The 23,776-nt window shown below is 34.2% G+C and overlaps 8 protein-coding genes and 4 pseudogenes across 12 annotated transcripts, besides 1 other annotated feature; 4 read left to right on the top strand and 8 right to left on the bottom strand.

Annotated features, from left to right (window-relative positions):
- Positions 1–23,776: part of a mobile genetic element that runs on past both edges of the window.
- TVAGG3_0143330 (protein of unknown function, DUF4106 family) lies at positions 122–445 on the top strand (the record flags this gene model as incomplete). The annotated part of the gene is made up of 1 exon (XM_051224380.1): positions 122–445. One exon carries the CDS (start codon positions 122–124, stop codon positions 443–445), a length of 324 nt encoding a protein of 107 aa, XP_051109366.1.
- Positions 822–1,358, top strand: TVAGG3_0143320 (protein of unknown function, DUF4106 family; the record flags this gene model as incomplete). Its single annotated transcript, XM_051224379.1, has 1 exon — positions 822–1,358. One exon carries the CDS (start codon positions 822–824, stop codon positions 1,356–1,358), a length of 537 nt encoding a protein of 178 aa, XP_051109365.1.
- On the top strand, positions 1,604–2,409 carry TVAGG3_0143310 (annotated as a pseudogene). The gene has a single exon. A coding segment is annotated over exon 1 (806 nt).
- On the top strand, positions 4,807–5,502 carry TVAGG3_0143300 (protein of unknown function, DUF4106 family; the record flags this gene model as incomplete). The annotated part of the gene is made up of 1 exon (XM_051224378.1): positions 4,807–5,502. The coding sequence occupies one exon, from the start codon at positions 4,807–4,809 to the stop codon at positions 5,500–5,502; it is 696 nt and encodes a 231-aa protein (XP_051109364.1).
- TVAGG3_0143290 lies at positions 6,121–6,946 on the bottom strand (annotated as a pseudogene). Its single transcript has one exon. A coding segment is annotated over exon 1 (826 nt).
- Positions 7,035–7,587, bottom strand: TVAGG3_0143280 (annotated as a pseudogene). Its single transcript has one exon. A coding segment is annotated over exon 1 (553 nt).
- On the bottom strand, positions 8,300–9,214 carry TVAGG3_0143270 (organellar and viral DNA polymerase type B; the record flags this gene model as incomplete). Its single annotated transcript, XM_051224377.1, has 1 exon — positions 8,300–9,214. One exon carries the CDS (start codon positions 9,212–9,214, stop codon positions 8,300–8,302), a length of 915 nt encoding a protein of 304 aa, XP_051109363.1.
- On the bottom strand, positions 11,319–11,893 carry TVAGG3_0143260 (uncharacterized protein; the record flags this gene model as incomplete). Its single annotated transcript, XM_051224376.1, has 1 exon — positions 11,319–11,893. A coding segment is annotated over one exon (575 nt), but the record flags the coding sequence as incomplete, so codon positions are not given.
- TVAGG3_0143250 lies at positions 12,589–13,891 on the bottom strand (annotated as a pseudogene). Its single transcript has one exon. A coding segment is annotated over exon 1 (1,303 nt).
- On the bottom strand, positions 14,770–15,354 carry TVAGG3_0143240 (phage tail repeat-like family; the record flags this gene model as incomplete). Its single annotated transcript, XM_051224375.1, has 1 exon — positions 14,770–15,354. The coding sequence occupies one exon, from the start codon at positions 15,352–15,354 to the stop codon at positions 14,770–14,772; it is 585 nt and encodes a 194-aa protein (XP_051109361.1).
- Positions 15,374–15,529, bottom strand: TVAGG3_0143230 (uncharacterized protein; the record flags this gene model as incomplete). Its single annotated transcript, XM_051224374.1, has 1 exon — positions 15,374–15,529. The coding sequence occupies one exon, from the start codon at positions 15,527–15,529 to the stop codon at positions 15,374–15,376; it is 156 nt and encodes a 51-aa protein (XP_051109360.1).
- TVAGG3_0143220 (uncharacterized protein) lies at positions 19,248–19,523 on the bottom strand (the record flags this gene model as incomplete). Its single annotated transcript, XM_001299336.1, has 1 exon — positions 19,248–19,523. The coding sequence occupies one exon, from the start codon at positions 19,521–19,523 to the stop codon at positions 19,248–19,250; it is 276 nt and encodes a 91-aa protein (XP_001299337.1).

Below are 23,776 nucleotides of genomic sequence, written 5' to 3'. Positions count from 1 at the left end.
TTATCCAAGAGAAGAATATTCTACAGTTGAGGATATGAGGTCATACAACTTGACATTAGATGCTATGAACTTTAACAACAACTTCACAACAACCATTAACCCTGAAATGCAAAGTTCTATTATGCCATATGTGAAAGTATGGACTCATACAGGAGGTCAAAACACTCAATATACAAATGGAGACCGTTCAAACTTTTGGCTTGGCATTCCATTTGCTGACTCAGAAGACTTTATGGGTGGTATTTCAACTGTTGGTACAGTTCAAATACAATATACTGGTGACAGAGACGGTCCAAATGAATTGAAAGCAAAGAAGTTTACAAAACCAATAGCACTTTTCACAGAAGATGCTCTTTTGAAGATTCGTTCGATGAAACCTGCTGGAGCTCCTCAGATTGGCATAACGACAGCTTCCATCGAGCAGATTTTGGCAGCAGGTCAGTAAGTTGTTCTTGAACTGACTTCTCTCCGTCAAATATTGACAGTACGCCAGTTTTGATATAATATTGTATTATAAACTTACCTTTAGAAATATCGGTCAGTTTTGTTGTTATATTTTTGTCTGCTTCAAGAACTTTCACCATCTCGGTTATACCAACTTTCTTTGCTTTATGAAAATATTTTGGTTCAGCAAAGACTGCTATTCTATAACATTTTCCATTGTTTGTGTAAAGAACTACTCTGTCAATGAACTTGTATTGTTTGTGTGTGTAAACTTTGTTCTGCTTCAATTCGAAGAGATACTCAAATGCGTCCATATTTTTATTCTAAGTAAAATGTCATTTCCGAAAAATAGAAGCGTAAGTGTTTCAAAAGGTTTAATGGCGGTGGCAGATGTGAAGTTAAATTCACCAACTCAAACAAACAGTCAAAGTGTTGTTGTCAATGTCAAAGACAGAGATGTTGAAGTGGGGAAACCATACGAAGACGAAGATGGTATAACAATAGTTCCTGTAAAAGAACAACCAACATACCCTGAAGTTAGCAGAGACTTAAGTTCTGTTGCAGATATTCGAAACGACTACCAACAACTTAAAGACAAACTTAAAACTCAGGAGAAGATTTGTCAAGCTTTAGGTCTAATGTTAAACTTGGTTGAGCACAACCCTGTAAAAGTGAACTCATATGTCATTGCACCTCATGAAGTTTTGAAAGAACTATTGAAACTTTTGACAGAGGCAGACGATATAAACATCAAAGAAATAGAACCCGACATTGCTTGCTGTGGTGTTTCATATAATGTCATTGACAAGATATACGTTATGAAAGGAGGTGAAACGTTGAACTTAAAATATAGTTTCCCAGACGTCATAAAAATATTTGACGACCACAACATTTCATTAAAATTTGTTTGCTAAGTAAATGTCAAAACTTCTTGAAAGATGTTTGAAGAAAAACAATATAGACTTTATTTCATGTAAAGGACTTTACACACTTTTGAACGATATGAAAGACCCTGTTTTGTTTGTTCGTGTAGACAAAGGAAAGTTCTATGTCTTTACAAAATATTTGAACTTCTTAGACAGAGAACTTCAAGAAACGCCATGTGAAAGTTTAGATGAAGTTCTTCTCCACTTTCAGAAAAACTTTTAAATATATGTAAATGGCAGAAGACATAGTGGTTTATACTATTACGACTAAAACCCTGAGTCATATAATTCTATAACAACAAACTTACAAAGTCCTCAAGGACGATATTGTAAACTGACCTTAAACACGATGACGACTAAAGCCTGTTTTGCTCTTTTGACACCAGAAGACTTTGTTGTTGTGAATGGTAAAAAATACTCCTTTGAAGATACTTACTCAGATATACCACCAACAGGTTTTGTTGACTTATTTAATACTTTAAGGACGGATGTAACATGTGCTGCAACTAGAGCAGGTTTCATTATGTTTGGATGTCCGACTGAGTTTAGTATAAACGATATGAGCTATAATACAAAACTTATATCTGGTTTTTACTACCAACAGTTTCCTATAACAGGAAAAGGTGTCATACAAGGAATGTCTGTTCCATTGACTTTAAGTACACCTATTTTATATATTGTTTCAAACTTAGGTTCAAAGTGCTATTCGAATGTCGACAGAAACTACTATGACCAAAAGATACTCATGCGTATAAACAACACTTTCTCTGCTGGTTTGCCTATTGTTCATTCGAATGCAGAGTTTTCAGCTTTAGTGAACTCAAACACTTTAGCAAACATAAACTTAACCTTAGTTGACGCAAACTTTGTTCCTGTAAAACTTTTATGTCCTATGTATTTGTCAATGACGGCAGAAAGTTTCGAATTGGAAGATGCAACTGGTGAAAGTATTGTACTACAAGAACAACTTCAACAACAAATAGCTCAAGAACAACAAATGCAACAAATGGAACAAATGCAACAACAAAGTCAAGAATAAAAAAATATTTTTTTTTATTTTTATAAAAATGTACAGAATAGACGTTTCAGATTTTTATGACTTCCAAGCCTTCAGAAATATGTGTCCATTTCGAGACTATAACAAAGCAGTCGAGAATTTGAAACGTTTAGTCATTTATGTCGACTCTGCCCAGAATGTTATGTCATGAAAGAATGGGATGTAGTCTTTAACAAACCAAGAGCGACAATAGTTTCAGAACAAGAATGTAAACAGAAACTTAAGAAAATAAAAGTCGTACAAGTTGGCATGAAGATGTTAGATGCTTGGGATATCTTATTGTCAAAGTTAGAAGATTTTTCAGTTCGTGGTATAAAGTTTTATACACCTTCTCCAAACTTCTATTCTATCTTCACTGGATATAAATACGAACAAGTAGAATGGAAAGAAAATGTTATAGAAGCTTGGTTAGACCATGTCAAAGAAATTATATGCAATGGAAACGAAAGAGTATATGAGTATATCTTATGTTGGTTTGCAAACATCTTACAACATCCAAGTGCTAAAAATGAAACTGCTCTCATCATAATTGGAAAACAAGGAACTGGTAAGAACACTTTCTTTACAGATATCTTATGCAAACTGTTAGAGGGCTATTCGAACCCTAATATGACAAACTTAGAAAACATCTGCGGTAAGTTTAACTCCTCAATAGAGAATATGAAACTTATAGTATGTAACGAACTTCAAAGTATAGATACAACAAAGGTTTTAAACTCAGATGCTTTGAAGAGTCTTATAACAGACAAAGTTGGAGTTGTTGAAAGAAAGTATAGAGACCAAAGAGTTTGTGAAAATGTTGCAAACTTCGTCATGGTTTCAAACAACGCCGTTCCGATGAAGTTAGAAAGTTCTGACAGAAGATATGTAGTTGTCAGAACGTCAGAAGCTCATATGCAAGATACAGAATATTTTGACGACTTAGCAGAAACTTTGACACCTAACTTTTACAACCACTTGTTCTCATATTTCATGACATTAGATATTTCTAAGTTCAATCCAAGACAAATTCCACATACCGAAGAGAGACAAACATTGTTAGAAGCAAACAAGAGTGTATATGAACTGTTCATAGATGAAACTGACTTTGAGTGTTTAGATGAAAGGTCATTGTACGATTCGTATAAACAGTATTGTCAAGAGTATGGTTATATGACAGCGTCTAAACGAACATTCTTGGCAAATGTCAAAAGTCTTTTAGACGTACAGAATGGTATATATACAAAGAAAAATTTTTCTGAGTAAATTTTAAAAAAAAATATTTTTTTATCCGATAGAAAAGATGACGAAATTCATCTCAGTCAACAAGTACATGTCAGGACTTAAAGAAGAAATAGACCCATTCACATATTTGAATGTTTACTTCTACCATTTTGAAAAGTCTACATTTGACAAAGTTTGGAAACATCGAACCAGTTAAGTTTGCTATTGTGACTAAAAATGGTGCGAAATTTGAAGACTTAGACATAGAAGGTTGTTAACAGTCAAAGAAAGTTTTGACAGAAGGTTTTCAAACCTTAAAGAAGGCAAAGCATACAAACTTGTTATACCTTATGAACCAAAGAAAGCAGACGACTATGAATATTATGAGTCTAAGATAGTTGAAGTTCAAGGTAAATTGGGTAAAAAGATTTTAGAGTCTAAGCCGGTGTTTGCTCCTAAAGAGGAAGAGAACATTGACATTGACCCAGAAATGTTCTAAAAATAAAATTTTATTTTTACATGTCATATCTCCCCTTCTCTGGAACTGGTTCTTTCTTCTCTTCTTCTACTTTCTTTTCTTTCTTTCTCTCTTCTTCTTCTCTGGTGGAGTTATGTCAAACTTCTCAGAACCATATTTTTGTAAAAGTGCTTTGTCATTTAATAGCTCTTCTATTCTGTTTTCTATTTCATTTTCAAGAACAGCGCATGTGTCTTCTTTGCATTCTAAGAAGTTTTGTTGGACTTCATCTCTCCAAGAGGCGTCATCTCTGTCAACAAGTCTGTCATTGACAAATTTTAAGACTTCTCTGCTTAAGGTTTTATGGTTCTTGTCATATTCCCAGAAACAGAACTTTAGAACAAATTCACCTTTCTTGTTTACACTATGTAAGATTTTATGGTCGACAGATGTTTTGCTGTCGAAAAGCTTGTCTCGAATATAGATAGCGAAATCGCTAGACATTTCCTAAAAGATAAAAATTTTAATTTTTCTAAAATATGTTAGAAAAAAAGTTTGCTGACATTGACAAAAAATTTGAGAATGTTTTAAATAAGAACAAGAGGAAGTTGGAAAATGCTCAGATAAAAACCCATACATGACAAGTTTTATTTGCTCAGAATGGTATAACAGGTCTAATTGCACCGCCTGGGTCGGGTAAGACTTTCACTTATCTTAAAATGGCTGCACAACAACAAGAACTAGATGAGAAGAACCCATTCTATGAGTTAGTAGTCATTTGTAGTACTTCTGGTCAATTTGACCAAACCGTCAATTCGTTCAAAGATATTATAAAAAAGTCTAAGTTAGTATGTATAAAAGACTCTGAGTTGTTGGATTGGATAAAGAAGTACCAAAGAAGAGTTTTGAAGTACAATGCTATAAATGAGTATATAAACTCGAAGTTTAAAGACCCAAATGAGGAAATGCAGAGAATATTAGAGAAGAAACACTTCAGAAACAAACAGAAAGAGATAGAATACATTTCGAAGAAATTGCAATCTTACGATTGGAAGACTTACCCTCATAGATGTCTTCTTATCTTAGATGACTTTGCTTCTCATCCTTTGTTAAAGAACAGAGAACAAGACATGTGTCGAATTCTCAAGAAGCTCAGACACTTTAACATTTCAGTTGTCATTTGTGTACAGACAGCAAAGAGTTTAAGTAAGGATGTAAAGAGAATACTTACTGATATCATACTTTTCCCCGGATTGTCCGAAGACGATTTCATGGAACTTATGAAAGAGTCCATGGCAGGTAAGTTTGACAGACATGAACTATGGGAGAAGTACAAAGTCATACAAGACCCTCATACTTCTTTCAGAATTCACATCTACGCAAACAAAGTTCAAATTGTAAAAAGTCAAGCTTGAAAAATGTAAGTGTTTGTCTTAGTCTGCTTGTGGTGCTGGGGCTGTCGGTTCTTCTGGCTTTGGAATGGACTCGGTTGGTGGTACGTCGGACATTCGTTTGTGTCCTGTCGGAAGGAAGGACTTTTCCTGTCGGAAAGAAAAACTTTTCCTGTCGGAAAGAAAAACTTTTCCTGTCGGAAAGAAAAACTTTTCCTGTCGGAAAGAAAAATTTTTCCTGTCGGAAAGAAAAATTTTTCCTGAAGGTCGGCCAAAAAGTTCTCAATTTTCGAAAATTTGAATGGTTTACGGACGGACAACTGGAAAAATTTTTCCTGTCGGAAAGAAAAATTTTTCCTGTCGGAAGGAAAAACTTTTCCTGTCGGAAGGAAGGACTTTTCCTGTCGGAAAGAAAAACTTTTCCTGTCGGAAGGAAAAACTTTTCCTGTCGGAAGGAAGGACTTTTCCTGTCGGAAAGAAAAACTTTTCCTGTCGGAAAGAAAAACTTTTCCTGTCGGAAGGAAGGACTCGGAATGCCAGAAGGAAGGACTCGGAATGCCAGAAGGACTCGGACAAGACAATTTACCTTATAGAGCTACCTGAGCCATCTTTGGTGTCAAGCTTGAAAAATAAATGGTTCATTTACTCTTCCTCTTTGAAGTTGTCAAAATACTCTGTTATCTTTTCCTTCAGTAGCGGCAAATCTTCTTTGAATGTAAGTATTGTACAACCTTTCATATCATAGTGTGTTTGAGGTAACGTATCTTGAACTATCTGTTTAACATCTTCATTTGGTGTCATTGAAATCGGTAAGTTTTCGCGATAGAACCAATTTCTGTCAGATTTGTAAATCTTAGCAAGGTCGTAAAAGCTTTTGTTTTCTTCTGACTAAATGCAACATAACCATATCTCTGTCTTCTTCATTTTCCATCTCTTCAGTGTAAATCATATACTTATAGTTCTTTTCCTTTCCTTTTGGTACCGAACGTGGTATTCTTTTCTGTATGTTTTTGTCTTTTGCTTCAATGACTTCATCTTTTGCTTGAAGTTTCTTTTCCATCTCTTCACGTTCTTGTCTATGAATTTCATCTAACATCATGAAAATATAACAAGCATAGCGAGGTGAAGCCCACATTGCAACAGCATTTACAAGAAGTCTATGTACATAATATCCTTTTAAACCAGGAGCCAAATTCTTGCGATTTTCGTACGGAATCTCTACCCTCGGTTTTCCGAGGGTAGCAAACATATGAGGAAATTCTTCTAAAAGTTCTTTTGTCTGTTGGTTTTCAAACCAATGGTATGCTTGCTTTGTAGAACGAAGAGCATTCAAAATACTTTGCATTTGGTACATGTCATCTTTGACCGAACGAATGAGACGTAACTGTTTGTTATACTGTATGTACTCGTATTCTTCATTTATATCTTCATGAACGATAGCAGTTGTTGTGTTCTCTGTTGTTGTCATATCTGTCTTTACATACAAAATAAAAAAAAATATTTTATAAAAACTAACGCTATTTTCTATCTTGTATAAAAGACCAAAAATAAACGCTTTACATGTATTTTTCAGCAACTTCGTCAAATACTTTTATAGCTTTGTCGATCTCATCTACTTCAAACGTTTCTTTACCTCTCGTGGGAGCACCATACATTTTCTCAAACTTTTCAAGTAGTTCTGTTTCAGCAGCTCTCATATCGTTAACAAACGCAACCTTAACTCTATTGACTATACTGTCATATCTTTGAGTTATATTAAATGTTCTTCCTATCTTATATCTCTTTGTATTGAAGTCCTTCGGTTTCTGAACGATGTAAACTAAGCCTTCACTGCAACGTTCCGTATCGAATGAACCATATTATGAAATTATATCCAACAACTGGGTCAATCCAGAACAAAACTACTGGTATAAGACTTTTGTCGATGAGATATGCTCTTGTTCCATAGAATCTTACCGATATCATAAGCTCAGGATTTTTTGTCAAAATTTTCTGAGTTGAAGCATTTTTAACCCAGTCGTGGGATGTTTTCTTTCCAGATAGTGTTAAAATGTCTGACAAAGAATATTTGTTGTATTTCTTTGAGTATCTTACGTTTAAATCACCTATTCTAACCACTTTGGTGTCATTGTCTATCTTTTTAACTGTTTCAAACTCAGTGCTTGTCATTTCCTGTTCTTACATACAAAATAAAAAAAAATATTTTAAAAAAACTAGCGTTAATTTTTTATCTTAAGGAAATTCATGATTTCAGGGATTTTTTTACGAAGTGTCAAAGTTCTCTTCGTCAAAAAAATACAGTTATATCATGAAATTTGGTCATTTTTTCACGATTTTCATGTGTTTTATGCAAGGCCGAAAAAAGTCGGGGTAGCAAACATATGAGGAAATTCATGAAATTTGGTCATTTTTTTCAGCAAAAATATATTTTAGATCTAACCAGGTCCCTCGGTCCCTCGGTCCCTCGGTCAAATGAACTTCTCTGAAAATAGTGACAACATGACATTTTGACAACAACACAGGAAATAAACTTCTTCGTATATGTTTTGTTGAGACTTCTTCGTCAATGAGCGTAAATCAGACAAAAATATATTTTAGGTGAAGTGGTGAGATCTCACCTCTTTTCTCACCTCTTTTCTCACCTCTTGAATTTTGTATAAAAGATATGATTTCAGGGATTTTTTTCACGAAGTGTAAAAGTTCTCTTCGTCAAAAAAATACAGTTATATCATGAAATTTGGTCATTTTACTCAGCAAAAATATATTTTAGGTGAAGTGGTGAGATCTCACCTGTTTTCTCACCTGTTTTCTCACCTCTTTTTCACAAGCGTTTTACATGAATTGTACGATGTATATTTGAAATCCTAAACAGTTTTGTAGCTTCTATTTCTTCTGTCAGTATGTCAAAAGTTTTCACAATGCCGAATGTTTCTTTATATTTCTTCTTGACATCAGATAGAAGGAAATCGTCAGCTGTTGGATAGTTTTTGTTCAGAAATGTCAACATGTCCATTTTATCTTCTGCTGGTTTCTCTGCTTCTTTCTTTAAATCTGCATAGTCGTTTCGCATACGTTCTATCTCTTTGACGGAGTAGTTATATTTCCTCATTGCTGCTTTACATTTTGAACATTGTGGGTTCATTTTAGCATTGTACATTGAAACCTTACCTGCAAGTACAACTAAGGCGTCAATGGTTTTCTTTAACTCAAAGGTTGCTGGTTTTATCTGTTCATTCCATACCTTACCTCTTCTATCTTTATCTCTTATCTGCCATACACATTTTGCAACTAACGAAACAAAGTTGTCGTAGGTCTTAAATTCTTCAGATTTGTATATGTCAGAAACATTTTTATATACCATATCGCAGTCTTTGTCCATGACTTTGTGGTTGCAATGAAATCCAAGAAACTCATAGTTTACCTTACGTATGAACTTCTTGGTTTCTACTGAGTCAGTTGGTTTCACTTCTATTTCATCGAATTCTGGAATAGTGAGCTTTTGTTGTTGTATTTCAGGAAGTTTAGGTAGATGGTCAATAATATCCTGCATTTCATAAAGATATTCTTCATTTGTTTCATCTTTCGCACTACAGTCTAAATCTCCTTGGAGAAGTTCTTGCTTTATCTTCTGGATTTCTGTTTCGAAAGTATATGAAGAAGGAATGAAGCTTTTCATCTCTACTAACATTGAAGTTGGGTTCATGACTAACGAGTTTGGTGCTGTTGTTGCTAACATGTTCTTACAATAAAAATAAAAAAATATTTTTTTAAAAAAACTAAAATATATTTTATTTCGGGAAAATTCAAGAGTTTTGGTTGAAAAAACAGGTCGAGCCAAAAATGGCTCGACCTCAAAACAAGCATTTTGTGAAGAATATACCAATCGCCGGAATTCCGGCTATTGCTTTTTATACAAAACATTGACGATGAAAGTCTTGACAAAACAAGCATTTTGTGAAGAATATACCAATCGCCGGAATTCCGGCTATTGCTTTTTATACAAAACATTGACGAAGAAGTCTCAACAAAACAAGCATTTTGTGAAGAATATACCAATCGCCGGAATTCCGGCTATTGCTTTTTATACAAAACATTGACGATGAAGTCTCAACAAAACAAGCATTTTGTGAAGAATATACCAATCGCCGGAATTCCGGCTATTGCTTTTTATACAAAACATTGACGATGAAAGTCTTGACAAAACATTGACGAAGAAATCTATCTCCTGTGTTGTTGTCTAAATGTCATGTTGTCACACTTTTTCAGAGAAGTTAAAATGACCGAGGGACCGAGGGACCGAGGGACCTGGTTCCACCTAAAATATATTTTTGCCGAATTCAATAAAAAAAATGGTTCATTTACTCACAATATTTTTGTACAAACGACCCCAAACTTTTAACCTCTCTTCTGCAGCTTCTAATGAAACTTTAGCGAGTTCATATTCTCTAAATTCTCTCTTTAAATCTTGTTCCCATTGGTCTAGTTCGTATGGAGAATCTCTATAACCAGAACATATCTCACGTTCATGTTCTATTTGTTTTAAACACTTTTTTCTAACTTCTTCTTCGAACAAAGGTTTTGCATTCTCTACTGTATCTTCAAGTTCTTCTTCATCTAATTTCTCATGAACTTTCTTGTCTATGGAGTCCATAATTTTTCCAACTGCTATGCAATATTTTGGAGAAGCCCACATTGCTATATAGTTTACAAGTCTTGGGTCTACATACGTTCCTCTAACCTGTTTGATTTCATCGGGAATTCCTGCATTAACATTGTATAAAAAGCACCCGCCGGAATTCCGGCGGGTGGTATATTCTTCACAAAATGCCTTAAAATACTCTTCCCAGGACTTATTTTCCAACAACTTTCTAAAGTCTTTCCTAAACTGCTGACACATATTTGTTGCATTTATATAACCATCCTTGTCTCTACGTAAGACTTCAATACCGTTGTAAGTGCCTTTTGTGAATGTTTCGCCATTAGATTTGTTCGTGAACGTTTTTGCTTCGACTGTCATTTCAGTTCTTACAATAAAAATAAAAAATATTTTTTGGTGGGACGTCGGACATTCGTTTGTGGCTTAACCGTCGGACATTCGTTTGTGGCTTAACCGTCGGACATTCGTTTGTGGCTCGACCTCAAAACAAGCATTTTGTGAAGAATATACCAACCGCCGGAATTCCGACGGTTGCTTTTTATACAAAATTCAACGGGTGAAAGAATACGATGAAATTCATGACAAAACATTTACGATGAAATTCATGACAAAACATATACGATGAAGTTTATTTCCTGTGTTGTTGTCTAAATGTCATGTTGTCACACTTTTTCAGAGAAGTTAAAATGACCTGGGGACCGAGTGACCGAGGGACCGAGGGACCTGGTGACACCTAAACTTTTTTTCTATCTTAAGGAAATTCATGAAAATTCAACGGGTGAATTTTGTATAAAAAGCAATCGCCGGAATTCCGGCGATTGGTATATTCTTCACAAAATGCTTGTTTTGAGGTCGAGCCACTTTTGGCTCCACCTCTTTTTTCAACCAAAACTCATTTTTCAGTACTTTTTCAGCACTTTTCCGTAGTTGTATATGAAAGACAATTCGAGATAAAAGTCATAGTACAAAGGTATAATATGCTGCACACCGTTTGTTGTGAACCAAACTTGAAAGTCAGAGAAACTGTTACTAGGTGGTTCGTAGAATTTAGAAGCAAAGTCATAGAAGTCCTTACCGATACACAGAAAACTGTTGTTGCTTGAACTGAAACTTGCATGACACATGACATTTTGAGGGTCAAAACACGTTTCTATAAACTGTCAAATCTGTTGGGAGTATAAATTTAAATGGACCATCTGGTGGTAATGGTTCGTTCTGGTTTAGTAACCGAAGAAATTGTGCCCAAGAACGTCTGTCCACCCCCCAATATAAAAACTCTGTATCTCTTGGAGGGTTAATTTCAATCTTTTGAAATGAAACTGTGGAGTTCATCTTGTCGTATTCTAGCTTCAGATAGTATGTTCCATTTAGTAAAGAGTGGTATTTTTCTTGAAATTCCCAGTAGTATTTGTTCATTTGAGTTTGAAAGTCATTTAGAGTTTTTTCAAGACTTTCGTCTGAACGAATTGTAAAGATTTTCATTTCATCAAATTTTTCTATTAGACCATCAGAGCCTTTATACTGACCGTGAAAATATACTGCGAACATGAATGCATTAGTTCTATTTGAAAACAAAACTCTTCTAAATCCTATTGCCTTTGCATCTGAAGGACTTTGAAGCCAACGAATTGGATAGTCAAACCTGTAAGCTCCGGATGAAATTTCTTCATCTGAAATATTCCTACCAGCGTTTGTAAAGATATAGTCTAACGGTTTTGTATCTGCTACTTTTGTTCTTTGTTTTTCAACCTGAAGCATTTTATATATGTAAAAATATACTGTTTTAAAAACGTTTTAAAATGGTATGCCATATAGCTTCTTGAATTTGTTAAGAAATATATGAACGCTTTTTCCATCTGTATCTCTAGTGTTTACATAAGCATAGCCTTCCTTAGTAAAACATACTTGTAATTTCCTATAGTTTACGCCGGTATAAAAGTAGAAAGAGTCTTGTTCTTCGCTATAGTAGTAAAACTCAAACGTATGCTCGCCATAGTCTGTAATTTCAATTGTTTCATCTTCTAGTTCGTCGACAAATTCGAATACAATATCTCCAATTTTGCTTTTGTTCTTATTGTTTTCAGAACAAGTGACCCAACGTAAGTTTTCAAGTCTATTGTCGTTTCTTATACGGTTTATATGGTCTACAAAAGGTAAATTGTTAGGGTTCGGTATAAAATGAGTTGCAATGACAATATGTTTAAGATAGCGTTTCCCACCCATCTTCATAAGAGCATATCCTTTATTCCCCTCCCATTCGCTTAAAACTCTTTTTGTCTCTTTTTTTCTGACTTCAAATGACTCACAACAGTGAATTTCATATTTCTCATCTAACAAACAAGTTTCCCAACGGTCTTCTCCAACAAACTCAGCGTACATTTCAAATAAAATAAAAAAATGTTTTTTTAAAAAAAATGTTTTATTTCATACAATGTTTTATTTCATGCAATGTTTTATTTCATGCAATGTTTAACTATTTCACCATCTTCTTTAACACCCCAATATTTCCTTTTCGATATTACATGAACTTCGGAAAATACCTTGTCTAGCTTAAAAAGGCCCATCTTTTCACCGACCATTCCCATTTCAATGAGTTTGTTGTACCCTTCTTCGTTCGTCATGAGCGCGTCGATGTTCTCATAGTATACCTTCACTTTGGATTTAACCTCTGAGAAGAATTTGTTGTAGTTGTCAAGGACTGCCTTTGCGAACTGAGGATAGGACCAATGTTCGACAATAGGTTTTACTGTGGTTACTAAGCCACATTGACCTTGAGTAAATTCGTATTTCAAAACAAAGGGGGAGAACCTTTCAACAAAGTTGTCGACCTTCTCATAGTGTTTACTCTTCATCTTTTGAGGTTTCTTAATGGAATATCCCCATGTCGAATTCATAAGCAATTTGAGTGTCATTGCAAGTTTGGGGTTTGAAGCTTTCCTAATATCATACATTTGTTGTATGACTTTTCCAACTGTATAGTTCTTTCCCGGGAACTCACCTTTTTCGTTTGGAATTCCAGTCGGAATATATTCGACAAACCTCATGTACGCAGCGTTAAGGTCGACATAGTATATCTTTTCATATGAGTCGAACTTGTCGCAACCAATGGGTCCAGTTCGTGGAAATTCAAGTGAGTCTCTTATCTTTTGAGAAACTTCTCCTGTTATCTCATAAACATCGTCAAAGCAACCTGTTTCATATAAAACCTTCTGACCTAACTCTGATGCTCTCCAATACAATTTGACGTCGACTGGATGTCTCAATGGAAGTTTGTTTATAGCATCTTGAAGTTCTTGCAACCTCATTGGAAGTTCTTCTGGTTCAGGTTGGTATCCGAACAATCCAACTCCTTTTGGAACTGTGTACTTCTTTTGTGCTAGAACTTTGTCTGGAACAACTTTTGGTCTTGCTAACAATGAAAAGTTTGTTTCGTCTTTTGGTACAAAAGTTTCTGTCAGCTTGTCATCTGGAATTGGTTCCAACAAACCTTTCTCGAAAAGAATGTTAACAGCTCTGACAATGTTGCACTTGCCTTTTCCGAACAATGGGTTTGTAAGACTTTCGTTCAACATGAAGTGGTTGTGGACAAGTACAATCTTCAACCATGGCAATCTTGTCAACAACATAGTCGTCATGTGAAGAACCTTTAGCTGTAGGTATGTTGACTCGGATATTCACATTTGCCAACGGTGCAACTTTTGTCAATTGACTTCTGAGAATGTACCTTGTTTTCACACATGACTCAAGATACTTCATCTTCTCATCTGTAACAAGACCAGAGTTCCTGAGACATGTAAGAATACAAGGTTCATTGACAATTGTTTCAATTGAATTGTAAATTCCATACCTTGTCAGGTTAATGTCAGACTTATTTCTGAACGGGAAATACCCAGCATGTTGTCTGACTGCTTGAGGGTTGGGTTGTAACCATTCGAACTTCACGCTTGCAATTCCTTCAATCGCATTCAAAATATCTGAGTCGGAGTCAAACATTTGTTCTCTCTTTGTAGTCTTGAAAGCGTCAAGAAGTTGTGCAGCTGTTGTGACATTGCCATGTGCATAGTATATATGACCATCTAAATCTGTTACGGTTAGTCTGAGATTGTATCCTTTCTTATTTCCGTCTTGAATTGCAGCAAGTACACCCATGAAGCCTTCTTTGTTCTTTCCTTCTTCAAAATTTACTGTAAAGGTTCGCCCAGATGTAATTTTACTTCTAACTTCACGGTACTTTTCATATGCATATCTTGTTCTTTCCATGGGAGCATGTGCATCTTCACCCTTCCCTTTTTTCCGTCTCAAAGGATACAATTGTTCGTCATGTTTCCAGTAGAATCTGGCAAAGCCGTCGTGTCCTTCAACTTGAGGCTCAGTAACATTGAAAGGCATGTCCATAAGACGCTCTTCTTCTAACCTCTCTAATCTGTTTGGATAATTTGCGCGTGCTGTTTTTATGTCCATTTCGTAGGTCAGACCAGACAGTTTGTCATAGACTTTTATGGGTCTTCCCTTCCTATATTTAAACTTCTTTGAAACTCTCCAACCATATCTTTCTAACTCTGCTTTTATTCTAGCAGATTTTCTGTCCATTCTATATGGGGGCATTTTTATAAAAATAAAAAAATGTTTTTTCTTTACTTTACGTAACCACCGGCTGCCAAAAGTCTTTGACGCCAACCCATACCAGCTAATGAAGGTTGACTTGGTTTAGTCTCCAGACTAAACTTTGGTTTTGGTTTATCTTCAGTTTTTGGCTTCCCTTCTTCTATCGGTTTTTCGTCACTTTTCGGTTCTTCTGACTTTACCTCACTTGCTGGAACAGTTGTGTCGTCAACATCTTCATAAATGTCATATGCCATTTGTTTCTGTTTTCCTTTCAACTTTTTGTGTTTGTTGTAAAGTTTAGAATATTTCGACTCTAAGTCAATGAGATGTTCTATAATGAACTGTTGGTCAGTGAAGTAAACTTTTCCATCTGTTGTCTCGAAAGTTCCTTCAGACTTCAATATTTTATTTGTGAGAGTCTGTTTCTTTTTTGAGATACTAGCCGTTCCATTTCTATGAAAAGTGACTTTGTAGTTAGGGTTTGTATTTCCAGACCTGGCACTTTCTATTATTGAATTTTTCTCTTCATCTGTAAGTTCTTTGACAGGTTTTGACAATGGTTCTGAACTTTTTGTTTGTGGTGTCAAATCTACCGTTTCAACTTCTTCGGTCATTTCATCTCAGTAAAAAATTTTAGTTTGGTTTGTTTTCAACTGGTTGTTTAGGTTTTTTATGTCGGTCTAAAACTTCCTGAGGTATAGGAAAAACTTGACAAACACGTGGTGGTGTAACTGCTGGAAGCCGACAAAGCCATCTTGAGCCCATTTGTCTCAAAGCTGTATTGTTCATTTCATCTCAGTAAAAAATTTTACATTCCCCACGTTTGAGGCGGTTGAGGTTGGTTGTTGTTTACCCACTGTTGTGCATGGTTATATCCTCTGTTAAAGAATCTTTCACCTTGGTCCATATAGTGCCCTGCTTGGTTATAGTAGTCATTTGCTTTGTTATAGTAGTTTCCTGCTTGTCTTCCTACATTGTCCATCCATCCTTGAACTTTTCCTCTGTTTCAGGATTTGGAATAAGATTTGCTGCATCTCGTGCTACCTCCCAACCTTTCTGTACAGTTTGTATAATAGGTTGTGCTTTCTCTTTCAGTATACCTAATGTACTCAAAATCTTCCTTCCAATTCCAAATGCACCTCTGGCTAGTGTTCCCACTGCGGTAAAAATCTAGATGCGACTCCTGCTAATGCGCCAAATAAACCCATTTCTTATGGGTTAAAAATGACGAATTCAAACAAGGACCCGTATTTTCTAAAGCGACAAAGAAAGCACTCATGGTAAAAATCTTTAGTTCAACACCAAATGCTTGGTTTATGGATATCTTGGAAAACATTCCGAGATATAGAGAAGATGGACCACCATACTGGCTAATATTTGTCGGTCAAAACACAAGATACTGTGAAGCCATACCATTATGGTCCAAAAATATTTTAGATGTGAAAACTGCTTTGACAATATTCGTTGACAAATACCATCCAACAAAACTGACATCTGACTATGAAAGTTCTTTCAAATCAGACGATATTAAAAACTATCTGCGTTCAAAAAATGTAAACCAATATTTCATTGTCGACCAAAACCATTCTGCTCTTGGTGTCATTGACAGTTGTATAAAAATCTTAAGAGACTTAAATCAACCACAAGGTGGTGAGGTAGATGAAATGTCATATGACGACAAATATAGACATTTCTCCATGGCAAAGATGAGACAAGTTTTAAATATTTACAATAACCGTAAACAAAAAGGTTTGGGAAACCACTCCCCCGAAGAAATGAAAAACAACCCCGACTTAGAGAAAGACTATATATTTAATAGTTTAGTCAAAAGGGATGAACAAGAAAGAATGCCAGGCTTCAAACTTAAGAAAGGTGACAAAGTAAAAATAGAAATACCTAAACGCGACCCATATGAAAATACTATTGACTATGACAACAATGGGAACTCGACAGGTACTCGCATTCGTGTTCGTAAAAATAGAAGAAAGTATACAAGAGAATATTATGAAGTTTTAGGCAAACATGGCAAAATGTACAGACTGCAAGCAGAAGATAAAACTACTATTGTCAGACCTCGTTTCAAACTTGTTAAGGTTCAAGGTGGTATACTTTCAAAGACAGTTCCTAACAAATATAAGACAACTCCTGACGAATATGCTAAAGAAGTTGAAAATGACGACTAAGCAATTCTATACCATGCGTAAACTGTCATGTAAGGTGGCATGTAGTCTTTACTTTGTCCCGTTGTTTGCGTATACCCTGAAATGCGATGTATATGGTTTCCTCCTCCCTGAGTGTCATCCCAGTAACAATTTATAGCAAACTTAACGTTGTTTTTAACATCATATCCTTTACCTTTTGTCATTGATGACCAATCCCAATATCTATGACTATGCCAACCTGCGTTAGTTGTACTTAAATCTATGTAGTGACTGTGTGCAGGTAGGTTTTCACCTGAAATCGTTTTACTTCCACCTGTTTCCTTTGAAGAGTTTGCACAATACAAAAACCTGTCGACTATTTGAGTCCAAGTTCCGAGACCAAGTACTACTTCTGGTCTGGTAGAGTTCATTGACGTGTAAATAGAACCTATAGGATATAGTGTTTGAAGTATTTCTGTCTTTAACGTTTGAAGCTCTGTTTTGTCAGCTTTCTTAACTAACATTGTTGGTAGTTCATTTACGTCAGAGATGCTATGTGTATGATATTTTTGTGGGTATGTTCCTTCTGTCCATGCGAAAATATACTCTTTTGTTGCATCTACATATCCAGCTATCCATGTCGAGTCTGCTTTTGTATTCCTTAACTCTGTAACACCTTTCTCAAGCTCTTTCAACTGTTGTCCATCTTCCATTAAACCTCTGGTATGACTTGAAACCGTTTGTGTCAACATATCTACAGTTTCTTTGTCGGCTTTAAGGTCTAAACATCCTGAAACCCACCCTGTATCGGCTTTAGTTTTTAAAATCTTCGATGTCCGTTCATGGTACCATTCAACCCTTTCTATAATTTTTTCATCTTTTTCATCCACATATTCCTTATCTGCCTTCTTATCTAATGCACTAGCCACACGTGCTAACTCATCGTCAACATACTCTTTGTCAGCTTTGTTGTCAATATCTGCCTTCAAAAGAAGTTCATCTATAGGTTTCTCGTTTAAAGTTCTTTTTGTTGGATTTACACAGACAGTATGGTTCTTGTTGTCTTGAAACAGAAACTCGTCTGTTAAAGGGTTTAATGTCAGTTTTAAGTTTCCTTCTTTCAATGACTCAGATATCTTAGAATAGTTTGAAAAGTTTGTTGTGTTCTTATTTAGAGCTTGCAAAATGAGTTGTCGGTTGTGTTGTATTTCTCTCATAGACGCTGTTTCTTTCGACATTTTTATTCTAGATAAAATATGCTTTCAATAGAAAAAAAAATTCAAGAGTTGCTACAACTAAACCATTAGATGAACTTTTTACGAATGTCGGTCAAAAGTTTGAGACAGAGACCGTAAAGCATGAAGGCTATCGTTTTGACTACCCGTTAAGATGGCTAAGAGACCCATCCGTCACAAAAGCTATTGGCTTTCGTAGAATGAAGTTCATTTCAGAAGCCATACATGGTTTCCCATTTACGGTCGGTTTTGAAATTCGATACTATAACAAAGAAAAACGTACGTATGAGAAATTTGTACAGGGAAAACTTTTACAAGTTAGTTTGCTTGTAAACTTAGAAACAACTCTTCAAGCTTTTCAAGAAAAAATAAACGATATCTATCTCGAATATGCAAACCAGTTTAACATTGACGAAGGAGAGTACCATCTCGATATTATATATGACAGGAAAAATGCAACTGTTAAATCAATAGAATAGAAAGACCTGGAGAAGACGTTTATATTTCTACAAAATATAACAACTTGGCATGGTATAGATTTTTGAGGATGTTAAATCAGCCTGCAGAATATCCAGTACACCCGAACTTTTATGAAGTCGAAAACCCTAATGGAACATATGAAAATGTTTTCGACTCAGATGCTATTATCGTTCATGCTTCATTTTCTGGTGCACAAAACTCTTTTTTATGCTTGGCAAATGACTTTTACGAAAAACCTACAAAGCTATATGAACCACCGAGTGGAAGTATTTCAGACTTTCAAGTATGGTTTACTACAGATGGAAGAAAGAGAATAGTTCCATTATACCATGCGTTTTACTTAGAACTTAGTCTCATATACAACTACTATCGAACGGTAAAAATATAATTTTAATACGGTTGAGGTGTTGGATTTGGTTGCCAACTAGACTGTGGTGCAGGTTCAGGCTGTTGTATAACAGGAGCTTGTTCTTCTGGTTCAGGGTCTTTAGGTATAATACCAACGAACTGACCTACTCTTTTACCAATATTTTTGACTCCGTTCCAAATTCCTCTTCCGACAGATTTTATTCCATTCCATATACCTCTTCCAACATTTCGAAAGAAGTTTCCTATTCTTCCAAAGAAACCCATTTTACTATATGTAAAAATCTAATGTCCGCCTAGTCTTTTACGTTTCCTTCTGAGTTCCATTGCATTCTTTAACTGGAGCTCATACATTCTATTTCTCCTCTGGTAGAAAACATATTCCGGGTCAACTCCTGTGTTCGCGTCATCTGCATAGAGTTGTTTATATCCCACTTCAGGGTTTGTATAAAACTCTTTCCATCTCATATTTGCATACCATGGTGGTAAGCCTAACGCAGCGTCATTTGACATGGCAGTTTGCATTTGTACATCTGTTGGCACTTGACCATAGTTTGCCATTGCAGTTTGTATTCTAACTTCATTTGGAATATTCTAGGGTTGTTAAAAATATCAAAAATTAGAGTTTTGAAGACACCATGGTGTCTTATAATTTTCCCTTCCTTATTGGCGTGTAGAAATAAATGCGCCAATAGATTGAAGAAGAAGAATTGTTTTTCTCTTAATGAACTTTAATCCTTTTGATATAAGAATATTAAAAACATTAATATAATTTCGATTTCGGAAATTAAATTTCCAAATTTTTTGTCGATTTCGGAAATAACAGGATCCCGCATCCAACACGCAACAACAAAACAGAAAACACACTTTTTGGTTCTTTCATCGTTTTAATCGTAATTTATGTAATACATGATTTGGATAAATTTTACAAAAATAGAACCTATATTATATTCTTTTCAAAGATTCTTGCAAATCATCAAAAATAATTGTATTTTAAAAAACGATCAAATTATCCTTTCATTATTTTAAACTTAAATTAGTTTTTATGATTGACTAAAGCAATCATATTTATTCATCATTAAATAAACAAAAAAATAATATTTGAGAGTTATTTCAAAAAAAACGCATTGAATTTATTAATTTGTCTCAATTTCAGTATTATAAATTTTTATAATTTCAATATTTTGAAATACACTTTTTAATATTTCAATATTTATGATATTTCAATGTTTTAAGTGGTCTCAAATTGAGCTTCTCAAATATAAGTTGGCCTATTCAAATAATAAAATTAAATAATATTTAAAATAATAAATAAAAGTAAGGGTTTCGTTTTGCTAAAATTGTCACTTTTATAGCATATTTGTTTTTGGATGTTTTGCGAAACCAAAAAAAAATATGATATACAATGTGTGTGTAAAGAAAATACTTTATTTACTAGTTAAAAAATCATTTGGTATTGATCAAGTTATTTTTTCTGGATAAGATATTATATGGATAATTGGATAGAAAATACAATTATATAATCTTGTACCTGGTTTAATTAAGCTAATTGTCATCAGAAACTTGTAATTTTTATGAATTTCAGATTTTCTTTTCATTACTGCTTTTCTTAATATGTCAAGTTCTTATTTACGTTATAAAGTATGATATTTACAAATATCAAGTTATCATGTTTTTTGAGAAATTATGAGAAACAAACAAAAATGAAAAAGATAGGAATAGCAATGAATAGTGATGTGGGTATAGAAAATGTAAGAGATATGAATGCAAAGCAATCAGTATTTAGGACATTGACCATAGATTTCGAAAAAAAATGCTGCATATTGAGCGAAAACTATGATTATATTATAAGGCTGTCATTTAAAGCATAATGAAACTATTCCCTTTTCATTTTAATCGAATAAGATAGTAAAGATTTTTGAATTAGCTAGAAACTGATGAGATGTTTTCACAAATCAGATTTTTAATCTCTATAATGCATAATTCACTCAATATCTCAATTTTGATATTGCGAGATATTTTTGCTATCGGTTTCGCAATTTTGACACAATAGCAAGAGGGTTCTATAAGCATTATTATCAACGTAGAAATCTGAATATCATATCAGAAAATGTCGCAAATCTGACATTTACCCGACAAAATAGCAAAAATAATTGAATACTTTTCGCAAAAACTTTAAAAAATCGATAAAAATATGAAAGATAGATATTAAAGAGACTTTTTATATAATATTCATAAAGATTTTCCAAAAATATGATACCGCAAAATTAAAAAAGTGACGTCTTGAGTGGAGTCAAAGGTCGAAATTGCTAGCTAAATGTTTTTTAGCGAAATTGCGTATTGTACGTTTTTTTCGCAAAACGAAACCCTTAATAAAAGTGATTGAGGTCATAGCAAAACGGATGTTTCAGTCATTAATTCTTAAAAATAAAAAGGGTAAAAACTAAATACAATGGGTAAAATTCAATAGTGTCTGTGCTATCGTTCAATTTGAAGGTGTCTTTTGAAACCGCAAGACACATTGAATTTTTGAATAGTGTATTATGGTTTGACAGACACCAATGAAAAAAATAAAAATGATATTTATTTTAAATATATAAGATCCTTATATAAAATATAAATATTTTATCGTTTTATTTTCTTGTTTTAGAAATGTTTTTTATTGAAAAATCAATAAAACTAACTCCAAAATAAAATTTTTGATTTAAAGACACTATGATGACACCAGGCAAATCTTCCAAGACACCTATCGTCGGGAATCTAACAACCCTAGAATATTCTCTGGGTTTGGTTGTCCAGGTTGCTGTGCATTCGCTAAGTTCTGTGCGTCCATTTAATATTAGATAAAAATATCTCTTACGAGTACATATGCTGAACATTTGCTGGTATTGGTTCATCTTCATATTCTCTATATCTTTCTGCCACGTCAAATAAGTAAATGACACAATGGAAAAAACCTAAAACAAGTAGTCCTATTTCAAACCACATTTACTTACCAATAAAATTTCTTTGTTGTGACACTTTCTCCGGTTTATAGGACCTCTCTCATATTCTATCTTGTCATATCTAAACTCATAGTCATGTATGTCCTCTAACCATCTCATGACACTTTCCAAACCACTTTTATCGGATGTAAAGTAAAAGCATGGATGGTTATGTAAAACGTCTAAAGTTTCTAAAGAGTCTCTCAAAGTCCAGTCTACTTGGTATTGAAAATCGCATGTGTTATAGAACGGCGGGTCTACTATAAAGAAAACATTTTCCTTGTTTTTATATTTTTCATACAACTCTGTCCAACGACATCTCACAAACTCTATACCCTCAGTATATTTTTCTATGTTCTCTTTGAAAACCTTTGTATAGTTAAGATATAAAACGTTTGACATAAGTGTTTCAATGTCATGAACTCTTATAGAACCACTATACAATAGTCTAGAAGATATACTATCCCAGTCAATATACTCTGCTTTTTTAAAACCTCTCTTACAATATTTTTCTTATCTAATGGTATACGTTCCATCTTGCCTATAGGTATCTTTTCTTTCAACTCACTCAATATTTTGTTTGTGTCTGGTATATGTTTGAGACGGTTCATATAGTTGTCGAAGTCATTGCATATAATCTTTGAGTCAGGAAATACAGTATGGCACAAATGAGATATATAGAAACTTCCACCGAACAAATCTACAAATGTTAGACCATTCGGTAGTTTCTTAAGTTCTCTCAATAGAATATCTTTACATCTACTCTTATTTCCAAAGAAGGGTAACGGTGGTTTTGTAAAATTCATTTTATATACAATAAAAATGTTTTTTCCCTGAAAAGTGACAGAAAAGTGACAAAACATCTTCGGGGCTAGAAGGGGCGCAGCCCCTGGAAGCCCCAATCCTTTTTTTTTTCACTCACTGATACAATGAATTGAGCGATAAAAATAATACAAACTCAACTAAGTTTCCTGTCTTTCAACTAAAAAAAATTATGCAAATTAAATTAAATTGTTTATTCAAATATTAAACAAAGATGAAGTAATTACAGTTATCATAAACTTTATGAATAACTCTGTAATTGGTTCAGATTTTCGTAAAAATATTTTTATTAATATCGATAAGAATACGTTTACCTACTATCACAACATATCGATAAACAAGAGTAGAGTGATTTTTATTATCGAAACTTTTTAAAAGCTGTAAGCTGGAAGGAAAAATCTTGTTTTTTCTGAGTTAGTTGTAGAACTATTGATGCACGAGTTATCATTGTGATGTAGAAGGATGGCAATGTACTGACTGAAGGATATGAAGTGAATTGAATTTCATTGAATTTCAATTTGATCAAAATTTGTTGAAATGATATGAATGTGTCAACATCTGTATCACTCTCTTTCACTCCTTCCCTATTCTTTCGAGAACGAAGCTAGCTCGGCTTTCGCTGAGCGAATTGACACTTTTGATGCCCTAAACGTGTATGCTCTCAAATTTATCGAAAAAAATTATACCACCTAAACTAGTATATTCTTATTTTAAATATGATATTATCCTTAGAATACACACTAGAATATATTTAAATCAACTTTTAAAAAAGTTCGAATCCTGCGCGTCTCACTTTTTAAATTTTCGAAAAGGAAAATTATATTCTCCTAAAATGAAAACAATTTTCCGAATTGACATCCTTAATTGGGCTGTTTATTCGGGAAAACAGTTCGGAATATTATGATTCATTCAATTAAATTAAAAAATTAGAAGGTTTTTGAATAGAAAAAAAAAAAAAAAAGGTATTGGGGCTTCCAGGCACTTCGTGCCCTCTAGCCCATAAAATTT

Source organism: Trichomonas vaginalis, chromosome IV (genome assembly GCF_026262505.1).
Source record: "Trichomonas vaginalis G3 chromosome IV, whole genome shotgun sequence".
NCBI classification, from domain to species: Eukaryota; Parabasalia; order Trichomonadida; family Trichomonadidae; genus Trichomonas; species Trichomonas vaginalis.
Note: the sequence above shows the minus strand (reverse complement) of the source record. Positions and strands in the feature narration are given on the sequence as shown.